Source organism: Thunnus maccoyii, chromosome 10 (genome assembly GCF_910596095.1).
Source record: "Thunnus maccoyii chromosome 10, fThuMac1.1, whole genome shotgun sequence".
In the NCBI taxonomy this organism is placed as follows: Eukaryota; Metazoa; Chordata; class Actinopteri; order Scombriformes; family Scombridae; genus Thunnus; species Thunnus maccoyii.
Window position 1 is genome coordinate 27524504 of NC_056542.1, and position 21605 is coordinate 27546108.

The 21605-nt window shown below is 39.8% G+C and overlaps 1 protein-coding gene across 1 annotated transcript in view; it reads left to right on the forward strand.

Moving 5' to 3' along the window:
- me1 (malic enzyme 1, NADP(+)-dependent, cytosolic) overlaps positions 1-21605 on the forward strand; it is an 88785-nt gene that overhangs the window by 25408 nt on the left and 41772 nt on the right. Inside the window, exons 2-3 of the mRNA XM_042425140.1 lie at positions 4973-5106; positions 8659-8808. Coding sequence (XP_042281074.1) covers positions 4973-5106; positions 8659-8808 — 284 coding nt within the window. The remainder of the gene's footprint in view (positions 1-4972; positions 5107-8658; positions 8809-21605) is intronic.

Sequence of the window (21605 nt, forward strand, 5' to 3'; positions counted from 1 at the left end):
TGGCTTGTCGGGGTTCACACTTCCCACTTACAAGCCAATGAGTGACTGTTGACAGAATTAACAAGGAGTTAAAAATGTATACAGTATGAGTGGTGGGTTAGAGACTTTTGGTTCTTGGGGAGCAAGAACCAAAATGCTTTCATTTCTAACAAACCACATTTCAGTAGCAAGAGAAGTGAAACTCACAGTTCTTAATGTTTAGGAATTATTATGTGTGAGTAAAAATAGCATTGCTTGTAACTGGTGAAACAAACCAAACTAAAGGATGAAACATGCCAGAGTTCGAATGCACCGCTTCAAATATTCTTGGTTTGAAGCTCTCTTAACTTTTCAATAGTAAGATGAAAGTCTTGGATTACCGTTCTTGCAGTGTATTTACGCTGGCCGATGTTGAGAGAATGTCCTGTCTTGATGCTTGAGAAGGTTGACTGACAGACACGTTGACTGAAAGACAAACAGAGGGTCCAACAGACACCGACCTTGGGATTGAAGAGATTGGCAGCTCTATTTACATGCTGAGAACAAGGGTGTTGCAAAGCCAATACCCAAGGCAAAAGTCAGAGACGTCAAAACTGGCGTCAAAGGTTCCCACGCTTGCCCAGCCAAAGTCTATGAACCGTGCACTGCTAATCCTTTCTTGCCATGAAAGCACCCCCCATCCCCTGCTCTTTTCTCCCTCCTCACCAGTGCCCGGCCTTGACCCAACCCAACCAGCCGTATCTTCAATCATAAAGTCACTCTGCAGGCCAGGGTTTCCCCCACTGGACGGCCAAGCTGCCTGCTCCTTTGTGGGGCATGTTAATTGGTCATTTTGGGCCCAACTCCATGGATGGTATCTGTTTCACATGTGACACTGGCAGCCTTTGAGGGCCCATGGAGTTGTGTGGGTAATTATTCTTAATGAGGCATAGTGCGCTCTGGGTTCATGGGTCTATTTGTTCTCACTGACTGGATGTCACATCTGTTTTTATTCTCTCTATCTTATATCTTACTCTTATATTTTTCCTTTTTAGACCACATGTTTGACATAAAGGAAATTTATTGATTGATTGATACAGAGCCGTTTCTGACACAGTGCCTTGTCTGTTAAGGTAGAAAAGCGCTATATAAGTGCTGTCCTTTTACCATTTAACTGAAGTACAATATTAAGGACTTGTACTTCATTTGAGTATATTCATTTTATGCAACTGCTCTATTAATCCACTTAATTTCAGAGGAAATATAGTACTTTTTATTCCACTACATTTTTGACAGCTGTAGTTAATGGTTGCTTTTCATATTAGAATCTTACATAAAAAAAACAAATTAAATTCATTGCTCAATATTAACAAAGTGGTTGGCTTGTGAGGAAGAAAAAAAAGTATAGTTGTTGTCACATTTTATATGTCTATGAGTTATTAGCAATTCCATCAAAGAGATATTTTTCCTCTTAACTTCTCAGACGGTTTCATTAAACTTTGAAAAAAAAAAAAAAAAAAGCAAATATTAGAGAAAAGTAAAAAATAAATAAAATCACAAATGAATCACAGATGTCTTTTTTCCAACCCTATCAATCATATCATGACCCATTAGATTTACTTTGTGACTTTTTGGAGGCGCCCAACCCCTAGGTTGGGAACCATAGGACTAAACTACCAAACTGTATATAATGTAGTTCAAACTAGCTCTACGTTATTGCATCAGCTTTAACCATCTAATAATGTCTTAAATATATAAGTCACAGGGACCAGTTTTCTGCAGAGTCAATATGACTCTAAAAAGTTTAAGAACAGTTAAAAACACTTGAAAAGTAAAATGTAGGCAAAATTGTGTATGTGTGCTAATTATAGAGTAACATGTCCATGTCCTGCATAATAAGGGCTGTTTCTCTCTAAGGAAATGAAAGTGAACATGAATAAATTGAGTTTCTGCTGATTAAGGACTCATGCGTGCCCATTTGTGTGGGTGAATGTGTCTGTGTTTTGTTTTTTTTTAGCATCTTAGCATCAGTGTCCAAATTTAAGTTGTGTCAGAGACGGCCATTCCTCACACATAAAAAATTAGACAGAGAGAATGTCAGTATTCAGTGCTACTCCGAGTATATCTCAGCTAATGAAAGAGCAGTGTGAGTCTGTGTGAGGACTGAATCTTATTTTATAGCCTCATATTAAGCTCAGTTTGCCTCGTGTATTTTAAGACTCTTCTCTCCCATCTATCCCTCATGGTCAGCTGCAAGAGAGCAGAGCGGTGGTGCATCGTGGGCAAGCTGCTGTGCCAAACGAACACACAGTCTTAAGTGAACAGCTGGTTCTCTGGAAAATAGAAAATTTTTTGTGATAATTGGGGAAGGTTGTAATTCAGAGCTGCTTCTGTCTATTTGAGGTCCGTTAAGTACAGAGTGCGTTGAGCCTCAGTGAACGGCGGACGGATCGGGACTCGTACTTCAGTGTCTGAAATAACCAATGCTCTTGCTGCAATCATTCCCAGATAATTTAGTACTGTCAACTAAAAAATGACATTGTTTGTGTGGTTTAATGACATGTGGTTTTGTGTTAACTTATGCAATGCCATCCAGTACCTCCTGCTAATAGCTTGAGGACAGTAAACAAACACAAACTCATTTCTTTAAGATGTTGTGCCAAACAGGAAATGGCATGTTTTGGCTTGTTTCCATCCCCTCATTCCCTTCTTACTAGCCTTATTACCATCAGGATTCATTGAGATTTAATCTAAAATCACCAGTTTGGAGGCCGTATGTTTTTTTTTTTATTTAACATTATGTAACTCTTATAAGATTTGGAAGTGTGTCTGTGGTCAGCGCTGATGGTTTGTCTGACGTCAAGACCACCAAACTTAAATTCCAAACGCTTTAATCTGTGTCGTATGCTTTTCTACTTCCCTCTAGTATTGCGCCGTGTGTGATTGAGCACATTTTTTACAACCTCAGAACGGTTTTAACACAACCCGATACACTCAAAAGTGCCAGTGGCTTGGAAAGGCTGTAAATTGTGGTGGCCCGGACCAAGCATCCCTGGATTCGGTCCAAAACAGAGACGTTCACAGCGTGGCTTTACTTCTGTCTCGCCAGTCAGCAACAGTAGCTGGCATGTTGAGGGTGAGGTTTCACCGGGTCGCTGGTCTTTTATGGAGAGAGAGAGGATGAAAATGCCCACCATATCATGCCTCACTTGCAGAGAATAGAAGGGGATGCTGTGCCCGTTTCAGATATGGACAATGCTAGTGCTGGGTGCTTTTGGGATCAATCTCCCCCTTTTAAAGCAGAGGAGCTATAGCTGAAATACCTCAATCTCACACTGTCACCACTTTCTTGTGTCATATCAACTCACATCACCTCTCCCCAGTGGAGACATTGTCTTCTCTATGGAGTAACCGCATAGGTCGAAGTTCAGACTCTTCAGGGTTACAACCTTGACACTAAACATGTGCATGTTTTTCAATATTCCCTTTTGGTGGTCAGGGGTGACCAAGATAAAAGCCAAAGTAAAGTTAAGTGAAGCAGGTTATTAGTCTGGGCCTTGTTGCGTGTGTGTCTTTGAGGATGTGCATTGGTGGAAGCGGACATCACGCCAGAATACGAGCTAACAGCGGCCTCTCTGAACACAGATTAGCCGAGAGGGAGCCCCTCTGAGAGCAAACACCCCGGCAGAACAGAGGACATTTTTGACACGCTGCTTCTCTCATCAGTCAGGAATGTTTGAGTAGAAAGGATTGGTGGATATTTTCCTCAATATTCATTTGTTCAAAGTTCAGACAGAGTTTTCAGAACATAGCTGAGCGAGGGGTGTTAAATACCAAGAGAGCAACAAGAATGAGCATTATTAGGACTGCTTTACCACAAGGAAATTAAATATCTTGTTACCAAAAGTAATAACTGATCAGAAAATATAAAACAAGTTTTAACAGAGCTAAGAGTCTACAGTCATGCTAGCAGCTCTGTGAGGTTGTACTTAACAGTGCTTTGAGCTAAAAGCTAACATGTTCACAATGGAAATGCTAACGTGCTGATGTTAGGTAGCAGGTATGTTCACCATGGTCACCATTTTATTTTAGCATGTTCATATGCTAACATCTGCTAATTAGCACTAAACACAAAGTGTAACTGTGGCTGGTGGGAATGTCAAAAGTTTTGCAGATATTTGGACATAAACAAAAGTATTGGCCAGATTAAAATTTGGACCAGATGATAATGCTAGATGAAAAGTCAGGGGAACACTGAAGTGATTAGGATTCATCCTCTGGGCACAATGGATATCTGTACTAAACGTCATGGCAATCCATCCAAGTATTGTTGAGATATTTCACTCAAAACTGTAAATGTAAACCTGGTGGTGGCATTAGAGGAAAAGTCAAGGAATCATCAAAGTCATTAGGATCCAGTGAAACTAGAGGAATAGTCAGTTCATCTTGTGGGCACCGTGGATATCTATACCAACATTTATTGCATTCAATCAAATAGTGGTTGAGATATTTCACTAAAACCCCAAAATGTCCAAAAAAACAACCAAAAAAACCCCCACATAAAATGACAAACAAGAAATAGTAAATAGAAAGTAAATAGCAAAACTTGTGTAATTGATCTTGCTTAGAATCTTTTGCACCTTCAAAGGATATCAACAATTGCAATGACTGATCACAAGTCACTACATCCTGTCATTTCAAATTAGCCTCAGATTGTGTGACCACTGTACAAACATTATATTAAAATGCTCCACAGTCCTGTGTTGTATATCACCCTGTCAGTCATGGGGGAGACTGTTGACTAGAGGTCAGTGAATTGTATTGAGGCTCACTAGCTCAGACACAAAATCAGCTGGAAAACACAGTTGGCATTCAAAACACAACTGACCCAGCAAGACTAGCAAACACTGAAACCATTAATAGTTGATTGAGCAAGTCATGGTACCCACTGTGGGTATCCCTGTACATATTAGGATGGTGAAGGATATCAGGGGTGTTTTGTGTCTGTTTGCAGGGCATGGCATTCTCCCTTGAGGAGCGTCACCAGCTGGGGATCCACGGCTTGCTTCCTCCCTGCTTCATCAGCCAGGACATCCAGCTGCTCCGAGTGCTCAAGAACTACGACATGAAGAGGGACGACCTGGACAGGTGGGGCTGACGCATAAAACACAGGCAAAAACCTCTACACGGTGCAACTACCATGATGTACTACCTTCTTATCTTCTGTCAGAACAGCAGTCTTTGCAGAGTTGAATTTCAGCATGAACCCGTAGAGGATTCCCCTGCCTCCGTGCACACTGAGAGATCTTACATCTGGAAGCCTTCAAAGCACGAGAGACAGATTAGCGATCAGCCCTCAGAGATCTACATCCGTCTCCTAACACCATATATTTTACTGAACAAATCTCTATTCCTCTCCTCTGTTCCCCCTCCAATTTCTCCATCTCCTCCCTGTTCTCCTTCATGAGTGTTTTTATAACCTCCACAGTGACCAAATGAAAACTTCAGCTCAGTTTTGCACGCTTCATTAGGCACTTATGAGTTGTAGCTGTTAGCATTATGAAATGAATGTGCCACATGCTAACATTTCAGTCTGGGCTGTTTGATCAACGAGGCGCCACATGGCTGTATTGGGCCTCAGACTGAAGTCATAGCCTGGTTCACTGTTTTGAATTATGAGTCCAGTGCTGAATATTATCTGTCTGCGAAAGAGCCTCTTATTCTAGTCGCCATCTCTCAGACAGCCGTTCCATCAGCTGTCATTTCCAATGTCAAAGATGAGGGATTGCTTGACAGGAGACAAAATTTAGAGTCAACAGGAACTGGATAGCCTCTTTATAGCCACTTAATTTTCCAGCATAGCAACACCACAGCGTCAACATCTCAAGACTGTCATTATGAGCTTGTCAGTGTCATTCCCATGCCCTATCAGTGTCACTGATAATTTGTCTCTGGGCCCTAAGTGAGTTCCAACTTTGGGCTTTGCTCTTGTGGATTAAGGGCCGCTATTTGCCTGCCATTGCTCAAATCCAATGTGTTTACATACAGTCTGCTCCCCAACTCTCAAACCCTTCTTTGGTATTTACTGCTGGGCGCTGTCATTTCTTTTTTATGAGCATAACTCAAAGCTTTCCCTGCTTCCCATTTTATTTTCATCAGCTATCTAGACTCAGACTTTTTTCGCTGTTAAAGGAATTTTGTTGTGGTTTTTGAATTATTGTGACAAATTATAGCAAGCAGAACAGCACTACAAGTTCATTATGGTTTATGATCTGAGATGATGGAGTGACTCAAGTACCTACTGTGACTGTGTCGTCAACAGAGGAAATGGATGTTCCGAGGCCTAGCCAACTAAAATACTGCAGTATGTAAAATGGTACAGCGACAGGCAAACCTCGTTTTCAATGAGGTTGTTAGAAAACAGTAACAAACTTAAAATGAGCCTGACAGAGCACAGTTGGTTGATCACTCAGGCTAAAATAGAATATGATAGGGATAGATTATGTCCTGGCTGCCACAGTAGGCTGACTATAAAGGAAACATTGCACTCAGTAACACAGCAAATTTACAGCTTTACAAGCAGTGTGTACTCTAAATAATCCTGTTTCCTAGGTGTGGTGAGTGTTCACGCCTTTTAAGGCTAAGAAGGGAGAGGGAATCTTAAATGTTTGCCAGCTCAAAATCAAACAGCATCACACTGCGGTAATATGTCAGGACTTAAAAATAGTTTTGTTTGATGAGTCAGAACAATGATTGACAGTGACAAGTGAATCAGTGTTGCAACCAAGTTGATCTGAGAGAAAAAATCTTGCAAAAAAAAAATCTAGCATTGAACTCAAGCCAGTTGTCAACACAGTTCAACCCTTTTCTCTGTAATATCTTTTTTTACGTTTTCATTCTCAAGTTTGTTTAAGGAACTGTACTGCATCATAAAAGGCGACTTTAGTGTATCCTACATGGCTATTTTTTCATGTTTCATAGGAATGACAGTGAAACTCTCACATTCTCTGTGAAACCATCTCTCCATTTTCTGCCTGGTTGTCCTGGCAACAGGCCAGATATCCCAGATAGTATCTCTCTTCAGCCATGTTCCTCAGGTCTACCTGGGTGATCCCAAAATGTTCCCAGGTCAGATTGGATGAATACAGTAATTCCTCCAGCTAGTTCTTGGTCTACCTTGGATTCTCCTCTCAGTTGGCCTGGATGACCTCCAGAGGGAGGCACCCAGGAGGCAGGGAACTTGGTAAAACTTAAAGATCCCCTCTAGCCATGTTGTAAGATGTAAAAAGACTCTGTTTTAAAGAATAATTTGTATCTGATATGGTTTTCCCACAAAAAAAAACATTTACCTGGTTAGAATTTCTTTAAAATTACATCTACTCCTCCACAATCCACAATCTATGAATATGCAAATGTATTTAATTTCAGAAGTTTAACTGCTGGACGCAAGATGTCTCCTACTTCACTGTAAAGTCCATTCTCATTGTATGTGCGCTGGAGGCCTCAAGTGTCTAAATCACATGAATTAAGTTGCATACTGGACCACAATTGGCTTCCAAATTAGTTGTGATGTCACAAATGATGCTTGCATGTACACACCTTAAACTCAGATTTAACTGAGCTCAGAGAAACTTTCCCTCTTCAGCAGATGAATTTGAAAACAGCCTTCTAGTGTCAAACTCTGCACATACATCATTCAGCATGGTGAAGAGCAAACATCCAACTGAAGGGACAAGAAGAAAAACACATTTTCTGAATGAAGGGGACTTTAATAATGTAGTGTTTCACAAAGTAAGCAAAAATTCAACAACTTAACTCAAGGTCCACTTATTAGCTTTTAATTGCATCAAAGCCTTCTTCAGTGGATGGAGTTTGCCCAGTTGTCTTGGGATAGCTCAGTTTTCATTTCCATGACAATGTGGGTAAAAGCTCCAGAAAAGTTAGTCAGTGGACCTTGAAGTAAGAAGTAATACTTGAGTGTATAATCTGTGGTAAAATTAATTTCACCTCCTTACAGTAAGGCATACAGAGACCCCTCATGTGATATATTGCATGTGGCAGAAGCTAATTTGGTTCACCAATATGAAAATATTTCTCTATAAGAGCTGCTGTCACCACCGTGTATTGTGCAGCTGCTGTGGCCTCACCTATAGCAGAGAGGGCATGCATGCTTTTCATCCCCTCATCAAGAGGCACCTTGTGCTCTTGGCTTTATGGAAACTTCTCTGATTAGGAGAAGTCTCTGCCTTTCTGGCGTACTCTGCTTAATTTGGGTCGTAGCAAACCTTCAGTTCCTGATCAATCTACAATCAGAACAAATAGTTTGTTGGCTATCTGAGAGGCTGAATTTTAGTCTGTGAATTTTTCCAATCATTTGGAAAATAGGAAAAAAAAATCGTAGTTATTGTACACTCAGAGCAGAGTTATTTTCTTCTGTTTTCCTTCTTCCACACTTTTTTGCAACCCTTTTAGGGGATTTCTTTACCTTTACCCACCATTCCTCTCTCTGTTCTCTGACATATTCTCCCTCAAGTGTTTCCTTACAGTTCCTCTGATCTTGCCTGGTACATCTTGCTCACAAACACAGAATTTAACATCTGACTTTAATAAACGCCTCTGTGGTTCAGCAGGTATGAATCCTCAAGATGTTTAAGATTAACATACAGTGTTTTCCTCCCTGCTCCTCCCTGTCATTCCCAGATATGTCTTTCTGATGGGGCTCCAGGACCGCAACGAGAAGCTGTTCTATCGGGTACTAATGTCCAACATCGAGAGGTTTATGCCCATCATTTACACCCCCACTGTGGGCCTCGCCTGCCAGCAGTATGGCCTGATATTTAGAAGACCAAGGTGAGAGACACACACACATACAATTTTGCCCTCTTGAACTATCAAATACTACAAAAAAATTGTTTTGGCTCATTTCACACTGCTGTGAACAGGCAGCAGGCCTAAAGGGAGCTGCTGATTCTGTTTTCCCTCTCTGTTTCCACCCAGCCGGTCTTCCGCTACTTATTTATTACGTGTTTTATGGTATTGGTTGTTTTTCTTTTTTGTTACTGCACTTTGTATCAGCCAATATTTTCTTATACTTCTGTGGCCCCAGTATTCCACAGTTTTTCTCACCCAGAGTACACTAAAAAGCACCAAGAACATATTGAACAATGGAATTTTTAACAGTTCAAAATAGTGGACCAGATTCAAAACAGGCCAGTGGAGGACTTACCCAAACCTGTTATGCATAAATAAATCTTCAAAAAAGAGAGGGACAATCCAAATAGACTAAAGGATAACTAGATCCAAAATGCAGGTCCACCTGAACAGACCCTATAGAGAGAGAACACAAACACTGATAACAGCATGATGAATTATAAATTAACAGGTGACCATTGTTAAAAAGACCAACAATATAACAATATTGTCCTAAGAACAAATGTAAAGTTATAGAAACTAATACCAAAAGTAACTACTGTAATATTACTGTATATGCTTCAAAGACTAATTCATAGAAGTAGTTAAAAGTCCTATTTTACTCTTCTGTACCAACAATAAAACATTTTGCACCCAACTGAGCAATAGATAGACAGAAGATAATAATTTTCTAACCAGTTTAGTATCTGTGAAACAAACTCTGGTCTCGGTTCCACAGAAACAAGTGGACTGTACAGTACGGCTCTTCAAGCAGATCTAGTAAAGCCAGCAGCAAGTTGTCAAAAGATTTTGATGCATTGCAACAAAACCACAAGCTCAAGGACTCTTAAAGCATGTGTATGTTAAGTTGGATTTGGTCTTTGATGCTATGAGATCTGAACCAATTTTAGAGGTTGCGGTAGCCCTTTTTAGCTGGAGTTGTGTTAGACAGCTCAGCTGCAGGCAAACCGCTGTAAGCTGTTGAAATCAGTTCAGGGTTCACCTTGAGTGGATCTGGCTCAGATCCTAGCAGACAGAGGTTCATTGGTTTCCTTTCCTCGTCTTCTGTAAACACACTTCCACACACACTCTCTCTCTCTCTCTATCTCTTTCTCTCTCTCTCTCTCACACACACACATCTCTCTGCTGGTATCTGTTTTCCCTCAAATAAGTTCATCAGGTCCAATCTCTCATTATCTGACAGCAACACTCCCTAAGCAGTTACTAGTAGATATTGAATTGATAGAGCCTTCATTTTCAGTGCTGCCTTCAAGGCCACACTCTGTTTTGCTTGGCCCTGCCTCCCTGCATTTAACCTTACTCAGGTGGTTACAAGTGTTCAGTTTGTTTTTACTCTAATAAGACCAGATAGGAGGAAGACCACCCTGGTCAACTGCCCTTCACAGGCTCTTAAGCTCACTTACTGCTTTTAGCTATGTTCACTGACTCCTTTAAGAATCTAAAAGGATACGTATAATCCACTAATCCACACGCCAACCAACAGAGGTTAGCTAGCGTAGTTAACCACCAAGCATTTAGCTGTTTGGCATTTTTACGATGAAAGAATTTGGTAATTTTGTTGGAGTGATATCAGCCTATATCAGAAAGATGTGTTTGTCCCGGTTTCATAATGACATAAAGAGCAACTATAAAGTTCTGCTGACTATTTCCCCCTGTCGTGCACCCACTCTTCAGCAGTGCCAGAATTGTCCAAACACTTCATTCAACGATGGCTTCATTTGTATTACCACCACTGGTGTTTCTGATTAGCTGTAAAACCCCTGTTTTCCTAATTGTGTCCCAGCAGTTTTATTATAAATGCTTACCTTGGGTATATTTAAAATACTTGGAAACCTAAGTTCTCTCATGCACATAACTTTGTTACCCAACAGCTCCCCATTTCCCCATCCCCGCAGAACTATGTGGAAAATATTCTTAGCATGCTTCCCTTCCTCTCACACTGAGTTGGCTGGAGGAGTCATTTTATACACTCCCTGAGTCTCACAGCACAGTGGGCCAGGACCTGCTGCCAGAGCCCCTGGATTGGGAGTTGGGCCTCTAGGAAATGTGCATCAGGGGGTCTTCTACAATATCTGTGATCTATTTAAGTTTTCAGCCAGGCTTTTTTCTCTCTGCTAACCAAGCCTATGAAAAGGGAAACGCCACGGACCATGACACACATGAGCTGCCAGTGTGGCTGTAGACTCTGAGTTTCATATGATCTTGAAGGATCAGCTTGTGTCTCTTATCTTTGCTGGGTGGGTGTAAAGTATTGTTCTGTTTCCATTTAAATCTATGGATAGGGCTTATTACTCACCAACATTCTCTAGAAATCCTCATAATGAGTTACTGATGCCACTGTGCGTGTGTGTGTGTGCATGCGTGTCTTCTAGCCGGACCACCATAGCAGCAGATTAGGTCTCTAATCACTGGCTCTCAGGTATAAAGGCTTTCTGTGTGGAAGCAGCAGCCTCTCCTTGTCTTGTCTGACTTTACCAGTTAATCTGCCTCATGGAGACTAAACACTCCGACACCGGGCTCTGTACCAGATGCCAAAGGTCAAGCGCCATTAAGTGTCAAAACACGGCTGATTCACTGATCTTTAGATGGGGCAGAGGCAGGAAGGAGAGCTGGAGAAAGGGACACATTCACATCATCAAAAGATTAGCGGACATGCTTAATTTTATTGGTTTGTAAGCTCATGAGCGGATGCAGTGTTTGGCAGAGAAAGTTGGTCTGTCTTCATCACACAAAGTTTGTTTCTGTTTTCACCATAAATGTGTGTTGTGTGCTTTGCTTGACAGCTAAAAGTACTTATTTGTGATAAATGATAATGTTTTGTTGCAGAAAAATGATCCCAAGTGTTGCATGAAAGTAATTAAGGTTTACCTCAGTCATTTCCAGTGTCACCGTGCCCTCTGTGGTGCATTGCTGCAGAGTGTCTAAATAAACTAGTAATAAGCCCTTTTAAAGTAAGTCCTGCTGTTCAAGGGGCTCTTGAGGTAAGTGACATAAACCAATTCATCTTGCTGATGGAGATAGATGATCATTGGTAGCCCATGAGTGGATTCCTGGTTGAAGGTCAAGGGTCAGTAACTCTGTGCTACTACAGCTGTCTGTCAGGAGCTGCAAAGTAAGAGGTAGGCATTCTTAAACTCCCTCGAGAGGGAGGGTAAAGACCAGATGCTGTCTTTTTCTTCTTGCATCTCTACTGTATAAAAGCTGTGCATTTTACCAGTGGTGGAAGACATATTCAGAATCAAAAGTACCAATGCAGAAATTTAAAAATACTACATTACATAAGTATTTGTAAAACTTGCGCAACACTTATATGTGAGTACAAGTAAAAGTCCTGCAAGAAAAATCCTACTTAAGTGAAAGTACATAAGTATTATGAGCTTGATGTAGTTAAAGTATTGCAGTAAAAGTAGTAGTTTGGTCCCTCTGACTGATATGTTATTATATATGACATAATTAGATTATTAATACTGAAACATCAGTGTGTAAGCAGAATGTTACTGTTGTAGTTGCTGGAGGTGGAGCTAGTTTGAACTAATTTATATACAGTTAGCTTGTTTACTCCAGTGGTTCCCAACCTAGGGATCGGGCCCCTCCAAAGGGTCACCAGATAAATGTGAGATGATTAATGGGAGAGGAAAGAAGAAAAAACAAGATTCTGATACACAAATCTGTTTTCAGTTTCTGGACTTCTTCTCTAATCTTTGATTTTTGGTGAAATATTGCATCATATGAACATTCATTAAAATGAAACCATGTGAGAAGTTTTGAGGGAAAAAATCACTCGTTTATGGAGCTGTTAACAACTCATAGACATCTGAAATTTGACCCCGACTTTTTGTAAGATGTCGAAAGCCATAAGGGGGGAAACCACTGGTTTCATCTTTAACAATGTGTTGTATTTTAAAAGCTTGTTATATTATCCATTGTGTCAAATCTTCATCTGAAAAAGAACTAAAGCTGTAAGATAAATGTAGTGGATTAGAAAGTACAGTATTTCCCTCTGAAATGTGGAGTGGAAGTGTAAAATAGCATAACATGGAAATATTCAAGTAAAGTACAAGTACCTCAAATTTGTACTTAAGTACAGTACTTGAGTAAATGTACTCAGTTACTTTCCACCTCTGGATTTAATGCCTAAGATGCAAATTTCATGTTATAAACGGGCTGCAGCTACATTTTGTACTTACTTGTCTGTTTTATGCTGTTAATGTTATTTTATTTTTTTAAATATGGCATGTGTGACCAATTTCTTGCAACCAAACCAAAACAACAACAACAAAAAAAACCAACCATGGAATACATCAAGAGATAAGACATACTTGAGACAAGGCCTAAATTTCAAAATAAAAGTTGATGTAATCACTGATAATTATTCTGGCAGATTTTCACTAAAAGTTACACATAGTACCAGTTGCCAAACCTTCCACGTCTCCCAAAATACAGAGGATATGACCTCAGTGACCTTAGTGGTAGTTACAGACTGTGTGCCTTTTTGTAATTTTTCTGTGCATTTTTGTATGTTTCATTTGAACTGAAGTGACATCTCCACTTTTCCAAGTCCCAGAGCACTGCCAGGCAACTGATTTAGCAACTGCCTCAACTCAGATTTCCACAAAAATTGAGATCAATGGACAGATTGAGTGAAATTTACAGCCTTCCCAGAGGAGTCGTCATACTTTTTTTTAAGAGTGTTTTAAGTGGAATGTTTGTCCACTTATGTGCTGGAACGTTTTGTGTTGATGTTTAGTACACGTAAAGTCAACACGTAATTGTGTACATTGATTATACCCCTTATCCAAGCAAATTGAGCTTATTGAGCCTTGCCAGACCACAAAAAGTAAAGCCTAATTGTACACTGGCTCTGCAAGACAAATTTTTCTTGATTCATATCACAAAATGACCATATTGGTATCATTAGCACCCTAGTATCATGCTGTATCATATTAGTATTTACCATGTATGTAGAAAACCATAATATATCTGTGTGAAACCACACAGAAGTAAAGCTGTGTTTGGTTCATTATCAACTAAATAAAAGATGTATTGTAATATAACCTGAATACAGCTGTACTTTGAGAGGCTGGTGTTTGATTAAAACACAGGATAAGCTGCTGGAGGTTGTAAAGGCTGAATGAAAAGCATCAGTTGAAGCCGCCCTTGGCCACCTCTGAAGTGGCACGTGCTGGATGATGAAGCGTTCCAACCTTGCAGATTAAGGGCTTTTGAGCGTTGACCTCACACCACTCAGGCCCACACACAGTGTTACACTGCAAGTGTGAGACAAACTTTCACTTGGATAGATGAGCATTCTCGCCTTCTAGATCATTAATCTACAGATAATTGGTGAACTGTGATGACCTGACTACAACCATGAATAAGAAACAACCATCCACATAACTTTAGACCAGAGAGAGTTTGTTCCCTCATTGTGACTGATTGCATGACTTTCACTGATGTATTTGTTTACCACATTTTTAGTCTTTGGTAGACCATGAGAGAAGCTCAGAATTTGCCTTTGTTGAATAGGAGAAGCCTTGGAGGAGTTGGGAGGAGAGAGACGGAGTGGAATTACACTGACCTCATGAGAAACGTGGCAAACATTTGGGATTAATTCCACCCTGGACTTTGAGGACCTTGTATAACAATATGGAGCTCATGTCCGAGGTCTAAGTTGTAGAGCCAGTTAAAGCAAAGAAACTTTAGGGCACAGTAGACCTTTCCTGCTGTATCCCTTAGTATAATAAATGAGTGTATTAGTTGATTCCCAACTTAAATCCACAGCAGTGTTACGGTTTACTGTGTAAACATGGAAAGTAATCAAACTAAATATATGTTTTGAATAACTGTCTTCTTGACTAAAACTACCTGGCTGAATTGCCTGTGACCCACAGTGCCACTGCTAATTCAAACTGCCATAACTTTCCATGATTTAGAGTGGTGTAGCATGCCTGCAGAGCAAGGTGGTTGGATTTGGCTCTCTGGGAGAAAGTCCAGTTTGTTTCATTGTGTCTCTAAGGAACAACCATGAAATCATTGCAAACATATTAATTTAGGTTTTGGTTGGTCTAACGGCTTTCAGTCTAAAAACGGCTTCCTGCCCATCTGGCAGCTTCTGTGTCTCTGTCTCCTCATCTCAGAGATGTTTGGCCTTAGTCAGACTCCGTTGGTCTGATGCAGACAGGTTCCATGAAAACAGTGGATGTCACGTCCCAGCTTCATCAACTGACCTGCTGTCACTCAGGTTGAGATTTTAAATGAGATGAATTGAGTATCTGCTATTAAAAACATTACATAAACCCTATGAATGCCAGACAGGCAGAGAGTTTTATTGAAATTGCGTAATTTGCATTATCATAATTTAGTTGTCTCTGTTTTTCTGAGCATGTGTGATTGCTCCAAAGTCCAGCTTACATTAAACTGCATGTTTTGTGTCTGTTCCAGCATAAATATCTGTTCTGCAAATCTCGTGTCTTGTGCTCTCCTGCATGATGGCGCCCCCTATCTTTGCATTACTCTCTTGACAAGCTGTTTTCCGTATACATAGATGGAGAACTTGTTTTCATAAAGCCATTCGGTTGTGTCATTTTAAATCATACATGCATAAAGCAGTAACGTCACCGTTCTATCATAGGCAGGCAATCAAACTAACGGCCAGACAGCAGCCTGCTACACAACACAAGAGCCATAGACTTCTAATGCCTTCTAATGTGTCCTTCTTATCTGATGTACCAGCAAGGACACATGTGCTATCCTGCACCTTAACTTGTTGAACGAGCCACCAAACTAACATTCACCTGAGAAAACTACACTGCTAACATCAGTCTATAGGCTAGATAGCCAAAACTTAGCAGCTAATGTAACTTTTATCAGTTTACATGCTCAAAGTGAAGTACTTGTTGGAAGGTTGAACAGCATGTGAACCCCACCCAAACCTTTACAACTTTGAAACTGGGAGGTTGTGTCTGGCAATTTCTGTAACTTGTAGAAACCGACAAATTGACGTTGATGTCCACTGCGCAGGTGTTGGCCACTTGTGTCATTTTTTGTGTGTACAAGTGAGTGCAACACCATGAATGTCTTCCAGGAAAGACTGTCTGACAGTGTGCACCGTTATTTCCATATTTAAACAATTATCATGTCTCCTTCCTCTCTATGACAGCAGGTTTTTCGGTGAGTGTGGCCGATTGGTTTTGCTAGTTTGTTTCAAGCATATACCCACCTATAAAGTTTGTTTACTTTGTCTCTAGGCTGCTGCCCCTCCAGAGGATGACACAAAAAGGAACATTTCTAATATTTCCCCCTCCCCCCCCTTTTTTGGACTTTAAGACAGAGTGAACAAGAGCCGCTGAATGATGCATGAATACAAAACTCTCCATCACTGCTAGAGACCAAATTACAGAGCACAGTTGTTTGGCTGCTATCTCCACATGGTCTCCACTGGTCAACTTTTGGAACACGGTAGTAATATTTCACCAGCCCACTCTGGAAAATGGGACTTGCTGATCTTCCAGTGAAGCTTATCTGATACTCTGTAAATCACACTCAACCTGGTTTGGAGCTTTAAAGCAAACCTGAAGGTGTTGTAGGAGCACATAGCAGAAAATTCATTCAGCATATGGCACACAAGTTGGCAACAAAGTTAGATTGTCTCTAATGGCTTTAGCCTGAATTTTATTGTGCATTAGAAGAAGAAGAATAAATTAGAGGAAGAAATTTGATGGATTGGATACTCATCATAACCTCAAAATGCAATCATTTGTACATTAGAAATACAAAAGCTGTCCTCTACAGTCATAACCTGAACTAGTATGGATGTAGCTTTCATTTCCCTGCCTCGAGTAACTGTGGTAGAGCTATAAAACACAGAAAGATGTTGGTGAGTTAAATACAATGCCTTATGGAATAACCCTGTGTTTGCAAATGTTGGCCACTTCCACTGCTTTCTTCTTATGCACTCTGTATGTTTTAACAATGTTATCTTTTCCCCACAATTACTGCTGCGAGGTCCCTAAAACTCCACAAAAACTACAAATTGAAATGAAGCTATATCATTTCTTTATTATCCCTGTCAAAGCTGAAATGTGTACGTATTGCTTGGGTGCCAAAGCACATGTTAGAGTGGCTTTTTAAAAGCTAGTATAGGAGGGTTGCCAGAGGCTCAGCAGTCATTTCACGCCACTGACCTGCCCTGGCCTCATTCCTGTGTGACTTATAACATCCAGATGGGTGTGTGTGATGTAATACAGTGTATGTATGTAATGCATAGGTATGTGTGAGGGGTATGGAGAGTCACACACACTGTCGGAGGTCGGATCTTGGTCATGTGTGGACAGATTTGTGGTTAGAGGTGGGTATTGCAACGTCATTATCAGTAGTAGTAGTAGTAGCAGCAGTAGTAGTAGTAGTAGGGGTAATTGAAGATCTAAGTTTGAAGACCAAATTTATCATAACTTTGGACAGACTGCTTTTCTGTCACAACAGTATCAAAATCCCATTCCTGTGTTCAGCTGGGACTAACCATTATCACTATAGAAAATTGAAGGAAACACAAGAATTGAAAATTTCCATGAATAACAAAAGTGACATCAGGTGCAGTAAGACACCTGCTGCCGGCTGTAGCTCACCATTTGTTAAAAAGCGATTCCCTCACACTCACAGCTCACCATTTTTATTAAAGGAATAATGTGCATGAAAGATAAAAGATTGAGTTAAAGATTGATAACATTTAGAGTGGCAAATCCAGTGCTACATCTGCTACATCTGAGTTGTACACATACAAACACCACTACCATCATGCATGGAAAAGTGCTTCAGTAATTTGTTAAATCCAGCTTTGTTTCCCCCTGGATTGAATGGAAACTTCAAACAAGAAATTCCCCCAGTCACAGTCCAACCTTATTGGCACGTTGTCATCTACAATCTCTGGTGTTCATTTTCTCCTTTGAATGGGGTGTAAAACACTATAACAGCTTGATGCAAATATTATGAAAAATGCAACAACAGCCCAATCAGATGCAAACTGCTGCCACCATGTAATTTCAGTAATGGCACGATGGAGCTGTTTGGACTGTGTGGATTAGTGAAGATGATGAAGCTTGACAGTTTGTGGTCATTGAGCCTAACTGCCCATCTGATTTACTGAAATGCCTGTTTTTCCAGGTGTGGCAACTTCAAGCCCCAGTTCCAGATGCAACTTTGTTTAGTTCTGTTACCAAGGATTACTATGGGAGCCAAACAGAGAATGAAGGAGACTTCACAAATTAGATTGACTAAACATGTATATCATGTCAATTTATGTAGCTGTAAATTATAGTAAAACAAAGGTGAAGCTGATGCTTTGGGTTTAAAAACACTATTTGGTAACAACTTGTTTTTTTGGGGGGTGAAATGCACTTGTTAGCTTTCTTCCCGAGAGTTAAATGAGAAGATCAATGTGTCTGAATACTAAGAATTTAGCTGGAGCCAGGAGGTGATTTGCTTAGCTTATCATAAAGACTGAAAGTAGGGGGAAATGGCTAACCTGGCTCTGTGTCAAGGTAAAAAAAAAAATTGCTTAGCAGCACCTCTGAAGCTCACTCATTTATTTGATCTTTTTCTAAATTTAATATAAACACAAACAGAAATTAAAAAACAGCCAGACCAGCTGTTTCTATTTGCTTTCAGCCTTTGTACTATACTTGGCTAATCTTCTTCTAACTCCTGCTTAGTGTAGAACATAGACAGATAGCAATCTTCTCATCTGTCTCCTGGCAAGAAAGCAAGCAAGTGCTCCTCCAAAAATGTCAAACTATTATTTAAACCTAGTTGTTACCAAATAGTATTTTTAAACCCTGATCTTTTCTTGACCTCAGTGAAGTCATTTTTTGCATACATCTGGCCAAACCTTAACCAAAGTGGTGGAGGATCAGAAAATGCTTAAATTGGTTGTTGTGAACAAGGTACTTTGTCTTTTAGTTTTGAGGACTTTTCGTCTTTTTTTGGGAAATATGGGAGTTTCAAAGAAGACATTTTAGAAAAAGCCATTTATTAAGTACATGGAGGCATGATCTATTTAGGCCAGTTTCACCAGTATTTTTCAGAGTTCTGAAACTGGGTCAGCCTCATATTGACATGGGACACTCCTCAACGCTGATAACAACTAAGTCAACAGATCATACAGCAATCACCATCCAAATGCACCACTTCCATATCTGCAATTAGATAAGGCCATAGTTCTGTAAAAGATCTCCAGTATCTGACACTAATATTTCTTAATGGCTCTGCCTCTTATTTGTCAGTTCTCTCCGCTTAGTTAATGCATGTGGTGAGAAAGCTCTAAAAACGACCTTAATTAATTTTAGTTTTGACAGCTTCATCAGCTCACAGCTCAGATTTGGCTGTGAACACTTGCAGTCCTGTCATGCATTTGGCTTGAGGTTAGAAACTCAACACGTGAAGATATCCATCTGCACTCACAGGCAGTCTGAATCAATCAGAAAGTTTCCAAACACGTTTCTTGAGCTCTACTTCACTTGAGCTCTAACAAAGACAATCAGGGAACTGTTTGTTTGTTGAATAGTTTATTGGCTTTATTCAAGTGTGTAAAATACATCAGTCTTTGTTATTTTGGTTTCTTGCTCAGTGGTAAGTCTTCTCTCTGTGAGAATGCACGCATATTAGCTGCACTCTGTGACCTGTTCTTGTTAGTTCCTCTGGTGCTTACATTAGAGAGCATTGTATATATCCTCAATAACAACACGGCAATACATATAACTGGTGGAAAGTCAAACAGTTAATTTTAGTAGCTTGTGTGTGCTGGCAGCTTCCCCCCAGTACTTCCATGAATGGGAATACTGATATCTGACATACAGGAAGTGAGATAATAAAGTGCCTCAGACAACTAATACTTCTAATATACTTTTATACTCATTTCAAAGGAAACTAATTACAGTCTGCTAATAGATGATCTACTAAAAAGGTTACAAACCACCACTTTGAACTGTATATTAAATCACAAATTGCATGCTTTATACAAATAAAATACAATAATTCATATTTACTGGCATGCATTATTATATTGTACTTCAAAAGCCATGTATATTTTGTTTTATATTTGTTTGACCATGTTTTAAATCAAAGAATAAAGAAATAATTAGTCTGTTCTTTTTCATGTGCTGGAAGGATTTGCTATTAAAAGGTTAAATTTGCAGAATATTAATTGCTAATCCAATAAGATTTTTACAGGCTTTGTAATAATGTAAATGATTAAATAAATCATTGTGTACTCAAATTCCACTGTACAATGAGACTAAACACACAATAGGCTTATTAGGCAGGGGTTCAGATGCTAAGACCTGCTCTCTCTGTGTTAAATACATTAGTGCAACAGCAATGTTTCCAGCACAGCTTCTTTCATAGTGAGTAGGTCTGCAAATTTGTGGTGCTTGTTAGCAGATTTTCCATACATGAATAGGGATATTTTGGCAGAGCACATGGCATTTTAAGTCAGATCACTGAAACTATTCTGCTGTTTCGTAGTATTCATATTTCCACTGGTGCATGGCGTTGTCTGAGGTCAGTTGGACTTTTATGTTGTGTAAAATGTTTGTTATTCAGACTAGAAATTCATGACATGGGATGGTTGACAGTTCTGGATGTACATTTAAGTTCATGCACATTATTCCACAGCGAGCATGCAGGGTTTCACTGTTACTTTGCAAGACTATTAATAAACACAATGGCTCTTTGGAAAGATAAGCACTCCAACATTCTTGTTATGTCTGATCTCACTGCGTGACGATTGTTTTCTTTTCTGTGGTGATGCAGAGTAGTTTACCAGCCCTCTGTCTGACCTCTACATGAATGAGGTTTGACCCAAGGTGACTTCCCTTTTTGACTCGCTTTGATCTGTTTCATTACGTGAGACCTGACCTCTCCCCTGGCACCCTGAACATTCACTTTAATTTAGGCCTCAGCATTACATCAGTGAGAGCTACAGCTCTAGTTTCCTTATAAGAGAGTAGAAAAAAGTCACAGTCAGGGCAGTTACATGTTAACAGGGCACACATTCTTCTCATATGATGGAGGTAGAATCGTAGTAGAAATCATTATGAACCTTTTAATAATCACACTATTTTAATGGAATGAAATGAATTCTTATGTAAATGTAGAATATGTACAGTGTTGATATTTTGCACTTATAGGCTTATATTGACCTTGTCACTCCCCACAAAGAAGCACCAAGCTCAACATAGCAGAGATTGGAGAGTGACAGTGAGTCAAAGTAACTTTTTAGCTCATGAAATCCTCAAAATTGGTTCATTTTTACCTTGTGCCATCCAATATGACCTAAAACCTACCCCTGGTTTGGGCGCTACAGTCTGTTTTATGTATTCCTTGTATTTGTATCCTTAAATTAATTTGTACATTTTAATATGATAAGTGAATATTCATTTTATATCACCAATATCCCATGAGTAATGTTCGTATTCAATATGATTGTATCCAGTAAAAAAACTGTAGTAAATGAGCCTCAGTGTCCAGGAGGAGCTGTTACAGAAAAGCAGGCCTGACATTCAGGTTCTTCAGACATTTATTCAGATTAATGGATTACTTGAGTGTAACAAATGATTACAATGTATGTATCGATGTATGTGAAGGCAACCTGGGCCTTGCAACCTACTTCAATGGTCATGGGAGCATAAAAATGTACAGTAAATTACACGTATTTTAATACT